The sequence below is a fragment of the Nasonia vitripennis genome, chromosome 4, assembly GCF_009193385.2.
Source record: "Nasonia vitripennis strain AsymCx chromosome 4, Nvit_psr_1.1, whole genome shotgun sequence".
Classification (NCBI taxonomy): domain Eukaryota; kingdom Metazoa; phylum Arthropoda; class Insecta; order Hymenoptera; family Pteromalidae; genus Nasonia; species Nasonia vitripennis.
The window spans coordinates 30,716,658-30,734,153 of record NC_045760.1 but is presented as its reverse complement, the minus strand read 5'-3'; the positions used below and the strand labels follow the sequence as shown (position 1 = coordinate 30,734,153).

Sequence of the window (17,496 nt, the reverse complement as noted above, 5' to 3'; positions counted from 1 at the left end):
AACACATACGCTCACGCGACTTTATCATTCCTACTCCTCCTCCTCCTCTTTTTCCGGCTAAACATCGAGTCTCTGCGCTTCTTGCTCTTGTCTCGAGTTTATCCTCTCGTCAGTCGTCTACAAGTGAACTCTGCGAAATGTCGAGTCCAGCGATGATTTTCCTCGTGCTGCTGTTGGCATGTGCGGTTAATGCCAGGACCACCATGATGACTACTACTTTGAGGCCTGTGCCGGATTACTACGAACCGGATGAAGAGGATCTTAGCACTACCGAGGCTGCTTATGCTGAGGGGTGCTATGTGTGCGGTGATTACAGGTGGGTGTTGGATAAAAATTTAATGTTAATTTTTGTTCAAAGTGAATATTTTCTAGGAATGATGTACAGCACTATAAAATGTTATTATTTATACAAACAACAATCATTATTTAAAAATCGGGACATTTTGAAGTTTGTAGTTTGAATAGACTGTTTATTTTTATTTACTATTATACACGCCGATGAGTATCTCGAGTGATTTTCCCGATGATTCAGAATAACGATAAAACCAATCAACGCAAGCATTCTGTTTACGTTTGCGATTATCCAACGTATTTTTACGTCGCGACAGAAAAACCCAGCGATTGTAATAAACTAGTTTTCAAATTCGGTCTCGATAAAACTTTAACGTAAAATCGATATTTTTTTCAAAATTCAGATGTCCATCGGATCCGGGCGAGTGTCTCTTGGGTGCGGTACCGGACACCTGCGGATGTTGCAATCATCAAGGTGTGTGCGCTCGTCTCGACGGCGAGCCTTGCTGGAACGCGAGCATTCCCGAGTTGCCCAAAGAACGACGAAACGAGGGCCTCTGCGCCAGGAACTACGTCTGCCAGTTGCGAACTGATCTCGAATCGGAGGCAAGTATACTTTTTTTCGTGAATATCGCAATATAATTCATATGAAATTATCTATGATTTTTCTTACTCTACCTATGACTATAGCGACGCTAGGTGGCGCACGGGTCATTTTCACTTTCCTTAATTATAATCCGCGCACAGAATATATAAATAGGAGTGTGCCGTTTGTGCCAAAACAGCCTTGTTGGGCAGCTTTTGCTGCACACGCTATAAATGCTTTATGTATTTTATAAAGTCGTCTCCATTGAAGGGAAAGTTATTTTTTATAGTTATAGAAAACTACAAGACCATCAGAGTACCCCATAATTACAAGCACAAACGAGTCGATTAAACCTACTCAGCTTCCGTGCCACATCACACTCCACGCGGCCCTCGTTTCACAATTGTTCACAATTCCTCGAGACACCCACACGACATGGTGTCGCTGACCGGCGCAGCGATTCCTATTCCTTCTGCTATTTACGTACACCTCGTATACTTGCATCTCTTATTCGTATTTCGCGCGCCTGCAGCAATCATGCAATCAAGCTCGGCTCTCACTCGCGCAATTATCGCGAACTGTTCTATCGCGGACTGATTGCGGAAAAGGATTGTCGTCGACTTTTGCTTGTTTGCTGATTCTCCGATAGTTTTGATGGGTTTGGCCGAGTTCTAAAGGCTGATTTCTTCGGAATTCTTCTGAGATAAATAATTAAATAAATTCTCCAGGACACTCCAGAGGCGGTCTGCGTGTGCATGGAGCAAAGCCCAGCCTGCGGCAGTAACAACCGCACCTACGCGACGCCCTGCGCTCTCCACGAGGAGGCAGTTCGTCACAAGAGTCCGGAGCCTTTGAAACTTCTGCATCTCGGACCCTGTCCCAGTAGACCGAAGATTTATTCGGCACCGGAGGACGTCACCGCCGAGATCGGCCACTACGTAGCTCTCAATTGCGAAGTCAAGGGATTTCCCCTGCCCGATATCTTCTGGGAATTTCACGCGGCTGATGGCAGCAGGGTGCTCAGGTTTCCCAGTGAGTGTTTTATCTTTTACTTTTGTCCAATCGCTCGAAGGCTCTTGATTTATTAAAATTCGAATCGACGTAATATTCAGCTGTTTCTGGTAGCAGTTATTTCGATAATCTTTATTACAGCTTGATATCCTCTGCCAAATTTAGACAGCTTTATTGAACGTTTTCCAACTTATCACTTTTATAACTCAATCGACTACTCGTGCACAGATGTCTTATCCGTAGTATTCTAAGAATAAAATTTGGAATCCGCAGATACCATCTGCTGAAAGTCAAGAGCTTTATTATTGCCCTTTTCTATTTCAATTAAAAAATTTCATCCCTCAAACTACCACGAATCACACCGCAAACACTAAATTCGACAGATGACGAGCTGGAGGAAGCCTACGTGAACACGAGCGAAGGCGATTCGCTGATGCGGAGCTCGTGGCTGCAGTTGGCTCGTCTTCAGCACCAGCACCTCGGCACCTATCACTGCATCGCCAACAACTCCGTCGGCCAGGCCAGCGCCGCCTCGATCGTCGCGATCGAATGAGCGGAACGAGATGCTCTCGACTCGCTCACTCTGTCTCTCTCACTCTCTCAGACGAGGTAATTGGCAAATGTTCCGGTGTATCTTCTTGGAGCTCTCGCTTTGTATTGAGACGTAGCCGTGTGGATTAATTTCGGATAACGTACCGCTTCGGGATTTATCGCTTACACGTGCGGCTTGACATGTTTGTGTACGATGAAAGCGCTGATTTTGTACTATTATTATTCGTATTTCGAATCGAAATATAAATGAAAAGAGAGGATTTTAAAAAGTAACACTTTACGTGTCGTTTATTTATGTAGAATGATATAACAAAAGTGGCTCGTTGGCTTAATAATATAAAATTCGACGCGTCGAAGGATGAAACGAAAATTGGAAAAAGACGTGAATGTGAATAAAATCTATATGCATAAAGTTGATTTTTTGCTCTCTCTCTCTCTTTCTTTGGCAGCTTTGTAAAAAGATCGACGACAGCGTCTCGTCGAAAAGTAGATCACCAACTATCCATCGACGGTGGAGGACTGAAATCAAAAGAAACGTCACCTTTCATCGAAATCTAGCTCAGTACTAACCCACACATATGCGAAGAACAAGTATTATTAATCGTAACCCAAACAATTGTATATTATTGAATAAAAGGAGTAAAAAAAATTAAAACAATTGAATAAACTCACTCCGGCGTCCTCCAGGTTTCCCGAGCCATGACGACGGTGTCCGGGGTTCCCCTGAGAAAATACGATAGAATTCGATTATACAGTCAGCTCGAAGTTTCGAAATTTACTTGGCGGGAAAAACGACTCACTGTCTCGACGACAGGAGGACTGATCCCTTGCTGGATGGCTGTCGCCAGTAAGTGGACGCGAGGCTGTGAGCCGACGGGATGCAGACTAACATCGTTACCACGCAAATGAGAGTAGCGAACCAAAATCCGTTCTGCGGAAAATCGATCGTTGGAATACTTTGAAGATTTCGAATTATTACATTTCATTATAATTAACGTCGAGATTGGATAAATGACAGGAAAACCACTGAAGCTCGCTTCGGCCCGAGATAGTTTGACGAGTTTAACGAGGCGAGAGTTATGCGTACCAGTGGCCCGAGAATGTGACTGCAAACGAGCAGTTTTATGCCTTGGAGAATGTCCCAGAGAGGTCGACACTTTGCCACTCCGGAGCTCATTTCGGTGAGCACGTGCGCTCGCCACTGGTCCAGATAATAGCCGAGCCTATCGACGTAGGCCTTTGTTTTCTGGAATCATTATCGCGGGCGTCATTAGAAGTTCAGTCGCGTCCACGACTATTTTTATGTTTCGTGTTTCCGTAATTAGATAACAAAAGATTCTTTACAAGTTGCGCGATCTTCTCTCCCTGGCTGTCGATGAAGTACTGGACGTTGCGCAGGTGCGACAGCGTCTGGTTGACCTGTTGCTGCAGGGGCTGCAGGTGCAGCTCTAGAGTGGCGAGCTGATACACCAGCTCGTCCTGCATCTTCATCAGGGGCTTGACTCGTCTCGAGAGAAGGTCGCGCATCTGAGCCCCCAGTGTCTGGAAGCTCCGGGCTGTGCGACGGTCCTTCAGCTGACGAGCCACGTTCTCCACCTGGTCCGACAGGGCGTTGAGGTCTTTGTTTAGAATCGGTCCTTGTATCTGCGAGGAAACGTACTTTAAAACGTCGTGTAATCCGCAGCCCAACTATCCCAGCGAAACTTGACCCATTAACAATCCTGAACACACAGCGTACTTCCCGAAAATTCATTAAATCCCTCCTCCTCAGTTTCAACTCGTCGAGATAACGCCGCGCGACCCGCTTATATAATATTCTCTACAAAGCGCAGCAGCTCACTCACCATAATTCGGTGCTCGGTGAGATTAGGTCCGCTTGCGTAGAGCAAGTTCTGGAGCCGTTCGCGTAGATTTGGCGAGAGGATTCGCAGACTAGTCAGGTCAACCTTGAGCTTGGCGAAGGCCCGAGTCAGATGCGTCCAGGTCCAGTGGGCCGTTAACTGCTCGAGCTTTAGGCTGTTGTCCAGTTGAAAAGCGGGGTAAGCCGAGTCGTGCTGGTCGCACTTCCTGCTGGATGAAGATAGGGTGAAATCGTTAATGTAACATCATAATGTGTTATTAAGCCACTCACTCGAACAGATCCTTGAGCGGAACGCTGAGTCTCCTGCCGAGGAAAGCTCTCGTCTCGAGAACAGCCTCGACGGTCCTGTACTCGGGATCGTCCAGCGGTCGGCAGAGAAGCATCTCCGCGTGCGAAGCGATGGCTAACGTCATCGTCAGTACCACCCACAAGCCCATCGACACTAGGCAGCCGAAGAAAGCGAACCTGTCCAGAGAGAAAAAAAAATGTCTACAGCCTCGGAAAAATCCCGAGCATCGATCATACGAGTTTACTCACCATAAAAGAGTCGGTCGCACTCTATTCTCGGAGGAGCCGCAGCGACAGCAAAGAGCCCCGAAGAGCAGCAGCCAGATCAGCAGCACACACATGGCTGTGCCTGTATATGTGTGGAGAAAGAGGGACGAGACGTTCGTCAACCCCGGGTCGTCGCACCCGGAGAATAGCACGTGTCGAGTCGTTATTCAGTCGGTGGAGGACAGAAAAATTGAGGGGTTTAGAGGGCTGATTGATAAATCGGATTATTTTTTTGTTAAATATACGTTTGCACTCAATCGGCGCGAAAATCGAAAGTCCATAAAAAAGCTTCCAAGCTTTTCCGATCAGCCAAGCACGAGGAAACGAAAAAAAATACTGCAGTGCACCTACCGAATCCGACGTACCACATCGTGTACTCGAAACTGCGCACGTAGGGTTGAATCTGGCCATTGAGTCGTCGGACCGTGTCCAGTTGGTTCGACAGGTCCGAGCCACTGGCTTCGATGCTTCGAGCCTCGTCCGACACCTTCGCCCTGGCTGTGTTTATCTCGCGACGGATCTCTGCGAAATTATTCAAAACGTTGTATTATATTACAAACTTTGGATATTATTGAGAAGCGATGCTGAAACGAATAAAAACTTTATGTTGTACGCGAGGATCAGTTTTCAGGAGAACAACTCGGGAAAGCGATCCATCAGTATCGCTGAGTAATCAATTATAGAGTAGACCAATCGCGGGATGTACAGAAGTTTCGCTCGATGAGCTTTTTCGCTCCTTTCGAACTTTCTCCAACGATGAAGTTGGCACTCCCTCGTTTATGCTTCTATCCACGAGACGCATCTTCATTTTTGTTTAACATCGACGGCGACGCTTCTGCTTTCTCGCATAACCGAGACGAGAAATCAAAGTATTCTTATAATTTTTTTCATCCCACGCGCCTCATCTCCCTCCATTATTCACAATCTCGGCGTGAGGTAACAACGCGTATATTTTCTTTAAAAATCTGTCTCTCGCCGTTTCATCCCTCCGCTGCACGCGATATGGATTTCGCATTACAGCCGCCCCTTTTTCTCGAGCGCGTGTCAAGTCTCCTTATTGGCGCGGATAAGCCGAGAGAAATAGATTTACAGCGGAGAGTCTGATAAGAGCTGACTCTGTGTTATCACACACGTACGAGAATTTTCATGTACAGGGAAATGCAATCTCGAATTTGTACAATAGCACGAGGGGCGATGGAATATGAGAAATGATAATAAGCAAGGAGGAAAAAAGTCAGACGCGACGTCGAGACGCGACGTCAACACAGGCCGTCGTCGTCCTGTATCCATCACAAATCGCTAACGATCTGTTTACTCTGGCTTGTATTCTACGCTCGACGGGCTTCACTTTTGCGCGTGATAATACGGAATTTTTTTTTGAGAAACAAAAATATTTTCACTTCGTCTGCGATAATTGGCGCGGAAAAGACTCGGAGATTTTCTCCCCTTGAAGTATAGCACGTCTTCGCGCATCGACGCGTCCTTTATCTTCCGAAAGCGAACGATGTGTTTATGTTCTTGCGAAAAACGAGAATCGACGAGCGTTTGACGGTACGGTTACTCAAGGGATCCGAGAGGGGTCGTCTTTAAAATTTCATTCGTAAAAGCGAATACCGAAAGGAAAAGCTCGAACTTCGACACCCCCTGAGACTCTTTTTTCAAATCCAGAGAGTTCAAAAAGTCGAAGCGCATAATATTTCCTTGTGTTATGCAAAGTCTAAAAACTCTCGCAGTTTCGCAGAATTTTTCAATTCCATTCGATTTTCCGCTCGTGAAATCCCCGGCAAAAGAAATTCCACGACAAAAGCGTATACGAAACGAAAAAAACCGCAGATATAGAATCGCAAAAAAACGAACGAGCCAGGAAGAATAAAAGTACAACGCTGTGTCGAGTCACTCCATCAAAACAACGACTAATGGCACGATATAGAGAGCGTGGTTGTGTAAAAAACGAGGCGCAAAAATTTGACTGACGCGCGCGCGCTACGAAAGCTCCGCTTTTTTTTTGCATATAAATTTCGAATACACAGCGAACTTTCGGCCTGTTTTTACCCATTGTTTGCGCTTCTCGATTTTCGTCGGTTTGCATACGGCGACGATATGTTTGCAGCGAGTCGATAAACCGCGTTTACGAATTGAGTGACACCCTGGGGGTTGGATTGTTTCGCGGTAACGTGTGTGTGCGTGTGTGTGTGTGAGGTGAATTATTTCTTCGTGTGGTTATGGCAGAGGAAAGAAAAGTACGGAAATGAATTTAATTAAGGGAGAGCTTTTGCGGTAGGGCTTGTGGCTCGCAGAAAAGAGTATCAAGTTTGAGGATTTTTTCATTAATTTTTTTGTCGATACAGTACACTGCGCGCATAAGCAGTTCCTCCGACGAAATTCGACAAGGCCAAACAGAAAAACAAGAAGCTTCAAACTGGCCAACTTCGAGCCTCTCAAAAATCACTTACGGTTTCGCGCCTCCAGGGTCGTTCTGGCTACGTGATGTGGCACGTAGAGGTACTCTCCGCGCGCCTGTCGACCGGCTTCCGTCAGGTTCTCTCGACCCGCTTGCCGTAGTCGTAGCAGCCGATCGTCCCTCGCCACCTGCAACGACGTTCTGCCTTGAGAATTGTTCTCCCCTGCGTATGGGGAATAATTTGAGGAGGATAGGAGAATCCAGGATTTTGTTATTTTTTACGTTATTGACTGGTAAATTAATTGGACTGTAGAATCGCTTACACTCTAAACCTAAAGTTGAAAATCAGGAAGTGAAAAGATTAAAATATACATTTTAAACTTTATGAATATTAAAAAGTGATTGATATCCTCAGCATGATAGCGCTACAATTAAGTGTAAATCTGTAGAATTGATTTGCATTAAGATTAAAATCCATCAATTAATTCTCTGTGAGCTGATATCATTTACTTTTAAATACTTATAAAGTTAAAAATGTAGGTCTTAATCGTTTCACTTCCTGATTTTCAACTTTAGGTTTAGAGTGTATGTACAGCTTTGTTTGTGTAAGCGGCTGTTTGAATTCCCGGAACGTTTGTATAGGTAATTAACGGAATCTATTGTTTCGATTAGCAACTAGAGTGAACTGGAATAAACGAATATCAAACTAGAAAAAAAAAAATATTTGCATGATAAACCATCAGGTAACAGAGCTTGTTTACATTAACCGTATTCTATCTAATCTCCCTCTATTGTCTGAGCGTAATCCGATTCGCCGGCGAAAAAACCCCGGGAAAGCCCAGACACTCTCCCGCAACCGAAACGATTTCCCAACGGATAAAGCCGTCTGGCTCGCTCCCCGAGCTTTTTAAAATTCGCCGCCCGTTTCGAAAAATCCCGAGACTGTCCGCGACCGGCTCGTAATAATAACCAAGCGACCCTTAACCGCGCGATATTCGCTTGGTAAAACGACGCCGACTTAGAGCTCTATGGCTTTGGCTTTATTTAGTGATTTTGCGGTGTTTGCTTGGTAAATAATATTATTCGAGAAAAGGGAGAAATTTGCTGGTTTTTTAAATTTTTGTTCGAGACCCTTGATTGCATTTGGGATAGGATTAGTGGAGTTAAAATAAAAAACTCACCATTAAGCAACTAAACCCTATTATTGCCTTGAGCATTCGACTCCAAGACTCAGTGACGAGTATCTGAGAGTGCAGGATTGATTCGACGCAGAGGCTCCGCATCAATCCGCCTACACCGGCGATATTTCTTTGAAGCCCCGGAAAATCTCGCTCGCACCGAAATAGGATTGTTTAAAATAGATGGTTCGACTCGGTGAATTCTTTTACGCCGCGAAACCTATATATCCCTTTGATTTCGAAGCCTCTGACTTCCTCGACTGATACTCTATTATTTTTCGGGATATTTTTCACCGGCTGCAGTTTATGTCGGCCTTTGTAAATACCATACGCGGATTTTTTTCCGTATTTATTTTCAACATTTGGGATATTTTGTTTCGACGAAAAGCTCTCTGCAAGCTCTAAAACATTAAAACCCTCACCCTCTCCAGCCTCAGCGCCAGGTGTAGCCCTGACGGATCTAGTACAGCGCAAAGCGATCGGTCCTCCGGAGAACAATCTCGAGACGTTCGTTCCAGATCTCGCCTGATTTCGTCGGCTTCACGGCTCAGTTCTGCGCCGAATTCTCGGGCTCGCTCGGCGCGTTTCAGCAGAGCGTCGGTCTTGTAGGCCAACTCCGTCGTGGCTGCAACGAATTTTTATTTCACATATTAATTGCTCCTCCATCCAATAAAGCTCTTCCTCTATGTAGAAGTAAACTTAGAGCTTTCCTGTGTAAATCCCAAGGAAGCTAAAAAGAGTGCGCTCGGGCGCTCGCTTAAGCCAATTTAAACTTGTCAGGCGACTTTCAGCCCCCGTGTATATTAATAATGCCGCGCGCTGCTTATCGCGCGCTCGCTGTCGAGGAATTCAAAAGTTAACGCCGTTAACGCGGGGGTGGGATGATGGCTTCGTTTACAGGCGAATTACATTGGCTTTGTAGTTGATGAGTTTTGGCTCGGAAGGGTTAAGCTAGTGCTTTGTTTGTTGTTATTCTTTTTTTTTTCAATAATAACGTCGCGAGGCTTTTTTGCGAGATTAAAGTCTATTTCGATCGCGTATCATATAACGGTATACGGTCGATGCGCACAGAGCGCACTTTTTAAATTTAATTATTTATGCATCGAGTATTCCGATGTTCACATTCGGGCTTACACGGATTTGCGTCGCTCGACGTTTTTCCTATAGAAATCAGCGGCAATTGTCCCGCGAAATGAATGTTTTCCACCCAAGCTTCGCTATTTATAGCGATTCCGCACTGTTTCGCCCGTATATAGTCTCGTTCCGATTTCGTTTTAGCAGGTTTTCGATAATTCCGTGTAAAACGCTATATCTGTTCTAGCCTCATTTGATGTGTACACTTAGATTACGAAGAAAATGCCGTAGGGCAGAAGCATCTCTCACGAGGGAAAAAAGCTCCGTTTCAATTTCCCAGCTCGTGTCGCAATTAGCGATTGTCGAATATCTCAGGGCAAGTGGATCGGAGCCTCGAGGAAACGTGGCCGCACCAGCTCATCCTCTAATTAAACTAATTTCGAGGGGCATTCTGCGAATATCTCTCTCTCTCTTAGCTCTTTCCCATCCCCTCTTAATCCAGCAGCTGGCGATACTCGAGAACAGCTTGTGCCGAATCCGAACATCGGCTGTTTCTGTTGTAAAGCTAACTGTTGGGAGAAAGAGAGGAAAGGAGGAAGCTATCTGTGGATAAGAATTTCGAAGAGTTGGGGGGGGGGGGGAAGAGCCAAGTGGTTTATGGGAGCAACACGTGCTGCTGCTGTTGCAGGTTATTATGCAGTTTGGGGTGGAGGAGTCGAGATTTAAAGTTTTTTATTGTCGAATTGAATTTTTTGCGAAATTCCAAACTCCATCGAACCCAAAAATCAATGCGCTCCGATAAATTACGAAAAACTTCGAAAATTCAATCCATCCACCCTAAAAACAGCGTCGACGCTCGGTAACAAATCACACTCGAGACTGGAAATTCGCTCGGGCGATATTTGACGCGTCCGGAAAAGTTCTCCCTCTCTCCCTTCGTCGGTCCTGAAATTCCGAAAGCTCATATGCACACAAGAACGATCGAACTTCCGGCGTCGGTTGTCGCTATCGGACTTCCGCGCAGACGAGTTCGATTTGGGCACCGCGACCGCGAGGCGCAAACTTTGATTCTTGCGGAAGAGTCGGGGCTGACTTTATGCTAAGAAGCAAATTTCGATTTTTCCATTGTTTTAAGCGCATCGAATGTCCTCTCGAAAAAGTTTGAAAAATAAAGGGCATTTATTCCATTGACGAAAAAACCGGTGAAATTCGTATATAGAACAAAGAGACCAGCTCACCGTTCGCCACGTCCATCAGCGCTTCCAGGGCGACGTCCACTCCAGTCTCCGATGACAGTTGCTCCTGAACCGGTTTACCCAGTAGGTCCTCAACGTCTGCGACGGAAAAACAGAGGATCAGCGCTTTTGACGAATTTAGTGCGCGTTTGAATGACGACGCTTTGCTTTCGTTGGCAGAGCGATAGATTAATCGTAAAAAGGAAGTATTCAACCACACAGGCACAATTTCCCCGAAAACAACGCGACGAATCCATTGCGACGAGGAACCGCGAAATTCCGGCGCCCCATAATCGAAATTGTTCGACGCGCCGGCCGTCCGGCAATTTGCTATCGATCCGCGCCCCGAGATGCACTTTCCGCGCGTCAAATGGCCGGAGCCGGCGACGACGACGCCTATACGCGTCTGTGAATCGACGCTTAATGCGGGAGAAGCTGATGATAGTCGTGGCTTAATAGGTTTATTGTTGGGTGTTCCTTGGGAATTTGATGGTGTCTATATCAATCGATAAATTAAAAGTAAATTAAATATCAAAATTCTCTGTAAAAGCGATAATCATCCGCATGAGGCATCGGTATAGCCACAGAAACCTGAGACGGGCGAAAACAAAACTGCCCTTCATCCATCCACGTCTTTCCGCCGTTCAAGGCACAGAGTACACCGTCCCGTCTAATGAATGTCCGGTTAAAGCCACCCAAATAGAGATCAAGCGCTCGAGTAGGCAAGTAGCAGTGCTGGTAGGCCCTTTATAGGTCAATAGGCCGATCCATAAGCTCTCACGCGCAAGCTCGCGTACAGAGAGGCTTAATAAGCCGGACGAAAGGCTGTCCATGTGTGTGTATGCAGTCGGTCTCGCGGCTAATGCGCCGAGAGTGGGCTATATAGACTGATGGATGGCGACTTGCGGATGTAGGGAAAAGGGTGTACGAAGGGATGCTGAGTTACATAATCCAGTAACCCTCACCTTCACCCCCGAATCGGATCGATCATCGCCCAATCCAATTAAAAAAAAAGCTCCTTCCTCCCAGCAGCCCACTACCCCAATTAAAATCCGCCCCATGAAATAAACATCCGCTTCATCTCTCTGGAAGTCCAAATTAATAATCTCACTTCCTGCAAGCTTTTCCCCGACGAGGAGGAGAATCTAGGTCAAGCGCGAAAAGCTCGAAACGGAATTTTCCACGATAAAACGATATCAGCCCCGGATAATTAACCCAATAAACTCCGACTAAGCAGTGGTGACATGCAGTAGAGCCGGCCAAGGGCGCGATTTTCTCGCGCGATTGCATAAATCGCGCTCGAGATGCTCGCGCTTTCACGGCCTTGAGGTCGCGACTATTATCTCTTTCGCACGCGACGGAGATTAGCGAAGTGTCGAGCGTGTATACGAAGGATGCGAGGCTTTCGATTTTTTTCGCGTTTTTCCTTTTTCGACTTCAAAGCGGCTTACTTCCTCGAGTAGCTATAAGTTGAAATTCTTCAAGTCTCCTCGCACATCCCTCTCCATACCTCGACTTTTTATTCGAGCCGTATCAAGGATCCGATAAACCCGGTTAATATCGATCGCTCGAATAAATTATCAGAGGTTGCGACGTGACGAGACTGCCGATATCGTCCCACATCCTGGAAATATGATTCTTCGATTAAACCTCCTCTTTTTCAACTCGAATTCGAGCCATTTAAAAACAAAGAAAAAATGAAATACTTAAAGTGCCATTTTCCATCGTCCATTTCCTCCGGAATTTCCCGCCGCGCGTCGAGTACAAAGTTAACAAACAAGCAAAAAAGAAAGCGAGAGAGAACACGTGCAATTGGGTTTTCTCACTTTTCTTCCTCGAGCTACCCAACTTTTTTCCCCTCCTTTTTCAACTCCTTTGTAGCGGTTTCCTCGGCACGTTGTAACCGAGCGCGAAGAAGCCATTTTGCCTCTGCGTGTAAAAGTCGAGCTGACATAACTCTCGGAGAAAACAATCAGCGGACGATCTGTGGCTCGTATTATTTACGCGAGATCAAAGAAAATATTTCCCCAGAAGCGAATCGACGAATCAAGCTCAATCCGCTAAACCGTTTAGTCGGTAATTCAAGCCGGAAGCGATATATAGAGCCAATCCGCATAGAGAAACTCACTGTCCAAGTCGGCGAGCACAGCTTCGCTGGCGACGTCGAGGCTTCTCGTGAGGCACTTGCGCAGCTGTACAGCGGTACCCGCGTGATAGTCCCTCAGGTCCTCTAGAGCTGCTTCCATGGTCTCGGGTATCCTCTCGATGCCCCCGGCTACTTCCTCGTTGCAGATCAGCATCGTCACCACGCAAGCCCTGCGCGACTCAAAGCCATATTCGAATGTACACTACTGATACACTCGTTGATTATACACTACTCTCTCTCTCTCTCTCTCTCGCTCTGCAGCGGCTGCGTTTGTGGATTTCTATGTGTAAGCTGAAGCGGTTGCCTTACTCGCTCGAGGGCTGATATAATTTCATGCGGAGGAATACGTGCAGGGATTTACTTTGACGGTGGAAGCAATATTGCCGAGTAACGTTGGGGATTGAGGCGAATTTTTGTTAACAAAATTCCATAAAGTATACCAGTAGGATGACAAACGTCCGAGCAAACAGCGCAACGAGTTCGCCGTGTAATCTTAGCGAAATTACTAACTAACATGTGAACTCGTGCCTGGGACGGTAGGACAATTACTTCAAATATTTACCCAATGATCATGGCGTACATGCAGAGGAAGAACACGAGTGTGCCGTGTCGGCGCCGCTGGTAGTTGTACTGCCGAGGCCTGCAGCAGAGCCAGCACTCGGTGCCAGGAACGACGAACATCAATACGGCGAATACCGAGATCAGGGCGATGAACACTAGCTCCACGTGTATCGACTGCGAAAATTTAGTTTAATTTTTAGGATTTGCATGCACCACGAGGCTAATCGTAATAATTGGGTGGGAAGATCAAAGAGGCTTTCGGGGTAATCACCTGCTTAATCAACGTCGAGATGTTTACTCTACCCTCTATGGTGTCTTTCAGCAGATCTTTCGTTCCGGTCAGCGGCGGCATGGAAGCGAATTTCAAGCGCAGCGTGAGGCAAACAAAATTATAATTAGTCGATTTCAGTTTTCTACTACGAGTGTATGGATGCAGACTTTGATCAAGCTAATTATCCTCGACGATCTGTAAACGAAGACTCGGAGTTAATTACCCAAAGGAAAATCGCGAGGCTGGATGATCGAGAGGAAGTGCCGGAGAAAGTCGAAGGCGAAGAGGCCTTTGTCGAGGTGCAGCGTTGCCATCCTATATCTCTCCTCGCCGTATTTCTTGGGAAAATCCAGCTTTGGTTTGCTTTCGTCCCAGTCCTTTGGCAGATTGAACGTCATCAAGTGCGAGATGTTTGACTCCTTTCTCGGAGACAAGGTCGTGTCATCGATGAAGAGGACCTTTAGGAACGTTGTTTGCTTTAGTTAATGACTGTTCTGTGTTTGTTGTATATTTACAAAGCAACAAGCGAGTCGATAAATAATAATAAAGATAAATGCGATTTTCGAGTTCAAGCTTTGCATACTGTCTAGCGGATTACGAGCTCGTTTATTTTTCACGAGTCCTTTCGACGGCATTATCCGATTATAACAGGTAATCCTGAGTGACATAAGGACTTTTTTGCTAGTGGATTAACGTGCGGTATTTACAAATTGTTAAGTTTTATCTCGCGCTTGTATTTTGAACTCTGTACGAGTCCATCAACTGAGAAGATTAAAAACTTAATTTTTGGAAAATTTATTAGTACCTTTTTATCTTCCAGTCGTTGTTCTGGGTACAAACCGTTGTTCTCGGGATGTGGTCGATCTTCTGGATTTTGATCAACAATTCTCTGATCAAATTTTTCGTCACTAATCCGTCTATCCGGACGTACGTCGACGCCGACATGTCTCTCAGGTGGCTGATCAACCAAACGTCTTTCGAAATTCTGCTCGTTGATCTGTTGATCTGGATGAAGATCGTCCAGATGTCTATCCGAACTGGACTCGACTACGCGTCTTTCAAAATTGGGATCGTCTGATTTTCTGTTAGGAATACGATCGTCGATATGCTTATCATCTACTTTTTTGTTGAAATGCAAGTCATTAGGATTCTTGCTTGGATGTTCCTTTTCTGGCCTTCTGTTAGGATGTTGATCTTCAATATCAGGCAATGGCTCTTCGAGTCGCCTTTCGTACTTTGGATCATCTACACGTCGATTCGAGCTTAAATCATTACGGTACTTCGGTTTCAGGTCATCGCGGTATTTGTTGGGCTGTGATTCATCACGATATTTATTGATTGGTTGTCTGTCAGGATGTTGGTCAACGATGTGTCTTTCGAAATTTTGATTCTTCATGCCTACGTCAGGGTGTAGATCATCCAGACGTCTGTTTGAGTTACGGTCATTTAAGCGAGTATCGGGATACTGGTTAACGGGATGTCTGTCCAAATCCTGTTTAGGATGATCTGTGCTTTGATATTCATTGTCTGGATCGATCTTTACACGACCATCCAAGTTTCTATACGAATTCTGATCATGTGTATTTTTGTTATAATACTTGTCGTCAATAAAATTTTCATCTTCGCGATGGTCATCATCGTAATGCCTGAAGGGACGTTCAACCTCAGGATTCTTGGTTGAACGTTGGTCATCGTTCGGCCTCATAGGATGTTCGTCAAAATGTCTGTTAGGTTCTTCTCCATCATAATGCCTAAAAGGACGTTCATCATCAAGATTCCTGTTAGGATGTTGATTATTGACAGGTCTCGTAAGATGGTCGTCGTAATGATATGTGGGGTATTCATCTTCGTAATTCCTGCTCTCATGTTGATCGTTTAAACGTTTAATGGACTGTTGATCCTCGAAATTTCGACTTGACTGACGTTCATCATCGTATCTATTTACTTTCTTCTTATCCTGGTACCTGTTTCTGTGCTTCATTTCCTCCCCACGTTCAACGGATTGTCTACTCGGATGTTCATCATCAACCTTACTGTTCAATGGTCGAACCTTCAACTCCAAACTCGAACCTTCTTCCTCCAGTTCATCATCAAATCTTTTGTCAAAATCCCGGTCTTCGAGGTGCTTGTTGAGACGCTGATCATCTTTGCTGCGGTACTTGGCTTCCTCTAAGCGGCTGGCGTTGGTCGGTTGGAAGCTGACGAACTTGTCCGGCGTTGTGCAGTTGGCCTCTTGCAGCGCGGCGGGACCCAGAGATGTCAGGAATACGAGGAGTCCTGTGGAAAATTTCGTGCACTTTGGTGATCGCGCAAGAGTCTTTTATCGGGACTTCAGAACTCGACATCGATGCAATATTTTAGAAGCATAATAAGAGAAGCCATAGGAATTGTTTATTCAGGTCGACCGACTGTGAGATCTAGTTCAACTGAGCATTTCAACCGCGAATGGTCTTTCGATTCGCTCCTGCTTTTTACAAAGCAGTTAAATGATTCTGAATTTCTCCGAATGATAATTATATAAATAAATAATTATTCAGAAATCAAACGATGATTCGACCCCGTGTAATCGTTTTCTTAATTGGATTTCCGCTTACTAAAATTAACCACACGGCTCTCGGAATTTATTTTTAACAGCTTACCCGAAAACTACACATGTGATTTGATCATTCCATTCCACATTAATATGCTTCCAAAATATCACACCAGCCCAAAAACCATCCCGCATCACTTCACCACTACTCAAACCATAAATTACCAGCGACGCGCAGCGATCGAGTGGGCCAGCCCATGGCTCTTCACCATTCAAAAAACAGGCCGCTGAGCAACCAAAAAAGAACGAAAAAAAGGACGATCGCCGCGTAAACCACGTTGCGCGAAATCTTGAAGGTCTTCTTAACTTCACCTTTAGCAACAAAAACAAACGAATAACAAACAAACAAAATCAGAGCCGAAGTGTGTGTGTTTAGCAGCTGCTGGTCGTCGGCCAGTCGTGCGACGCACTGGCGGAGGGCTTCCGCGAAGCCTCGCAAAGCCAAGCGGTGTTGTCGAACCCCCGCCTTGAGCCAGACGAAGAGGGAGAAGTATATACAATCTGGGTTAAAGCTCGTCGCAAACTCGATTCGCAAAGCTCGATCTTCGACTTCGGAATACTTGGGTCTTTCCTTGTTTGGGAAAAGCGTCTATTAGATTGGAAATAAAGTAAGTTTACAACGACGCTGATTAATGGGCGAAGTTTAGATTTTACATTGTAATGCTCGTGAAAGCGTGTCAAAGATCTACTCGGGAGCGAGTGTGTTGGAATTATGTAACTCCTCGCAGTTCATTGTATCCCAAAGTTACCAGATTTCTAAAGCCGGCCTTTAAACGCGCTATTTTAACGCTGGACGCGTTACGTAATAATTTTACATTCTTCGTATGAAATCGTTATTCCATATAGTTCACTAAAGCCCGAAGCATCGCAACCGTTATAGCAATCGAATTTGAATTAATAAACATGGATAATTTATTCACCGTCGCGTACACGTTTAAATAAAGCGATTTACGCTCACTGAATGAAGCTTCGCACTAATCACCCGCAGCCGAGAGAGAGAGAGAGAGAGAGAGAGAGAGAGAGAGAGAGAGAGAGAGAGAGAGAGAGAGAGAGAGAGAGAGAGAGAGAGAGAGAGAATACATATATACTCCTAATTATACCATAAATCGCAAACGCGCTCAAACGCGAAGCCAACGCGTGCACACACGTCGTCGTGTAGCGAAAGCACACATATTCCAATGCAG

General features: G+C 45.4%; 2 protein-coding genes across 4 annotated transcripts; one reads left to right on the top strand and one right to left on the bottom strand.

Annotated features, from left to right (window-relative positions):
* The first annotated feature begins 137 nt into the window (after positions 1-137).
* Positions 138-2,441, top strand: LOC100121820 (insulin-like growth factor-binding protein-related protein 1). Its single transcript, XM_031930790.2, has 4 exons — positions 138-316; positions 696-897; positions 1,606-1,909; positions 2,272-2,441. Exons 1-4 carry the CDS (start codon positions 138-140, stop codon positions 2,439-2,441), a joined length of 855 nt encoding a protein of 284 aa, XP_031786650.1.
* A 259-nt stretch (positions 2,442-2,700) lies between these two features.
* On the bottom strand, positions 2,701-16,733 carry LOC100121838 (prominin-1). 3 transcript variants are annotated; one of them, XM_016989831.2, is made up of 18 exons: positions 16,478-16,733; positions 14,528-15,999; positions 13,946-14,180; positions 13,723-13,778; positions 13,453-13,625; positions 12,873-13,060; positions 10,748-10,843; positions 8,858-9,060; positions 7,310-7,445; positions 5,208-5,378; positions 4,839-4,938; positions 4,572-4,766; positions 4,285-4,510; positions 3,785-4,084; positions 3,528-3,686; positions 3,241-3,371; positions 3,113-3,163; positions 2,701-2,959 (listed from the first exon to the last, which is right to left on the bottom strand). In XM_016989831.2, exons 1-18 carry the CDS (start codon positions 16,509-16,511, stop codon positions 2,932-2,934), a joined length of 3,954 nt encoding a protein of 1,317 aa, XP_016845320.1. In that variant the 5' UTR covers positions 16,512-16,733; the 3' UTR covers positions 2,701-2,931. The 3 variants fall into 3 exon arrangements, with proteins under 3 accessions (XP_016845320.1, XP_031786620.1, XP_031786622.1); XM_031930760.1 differs by having other exon boundaries at positions 4,285-4,507; XM_031930762.1 differs by having other exon boundaries at positions 13,471-13,625.
* Between the last annotated feature and the right edge of the window lie 763 nt (positions 16,734-17,496).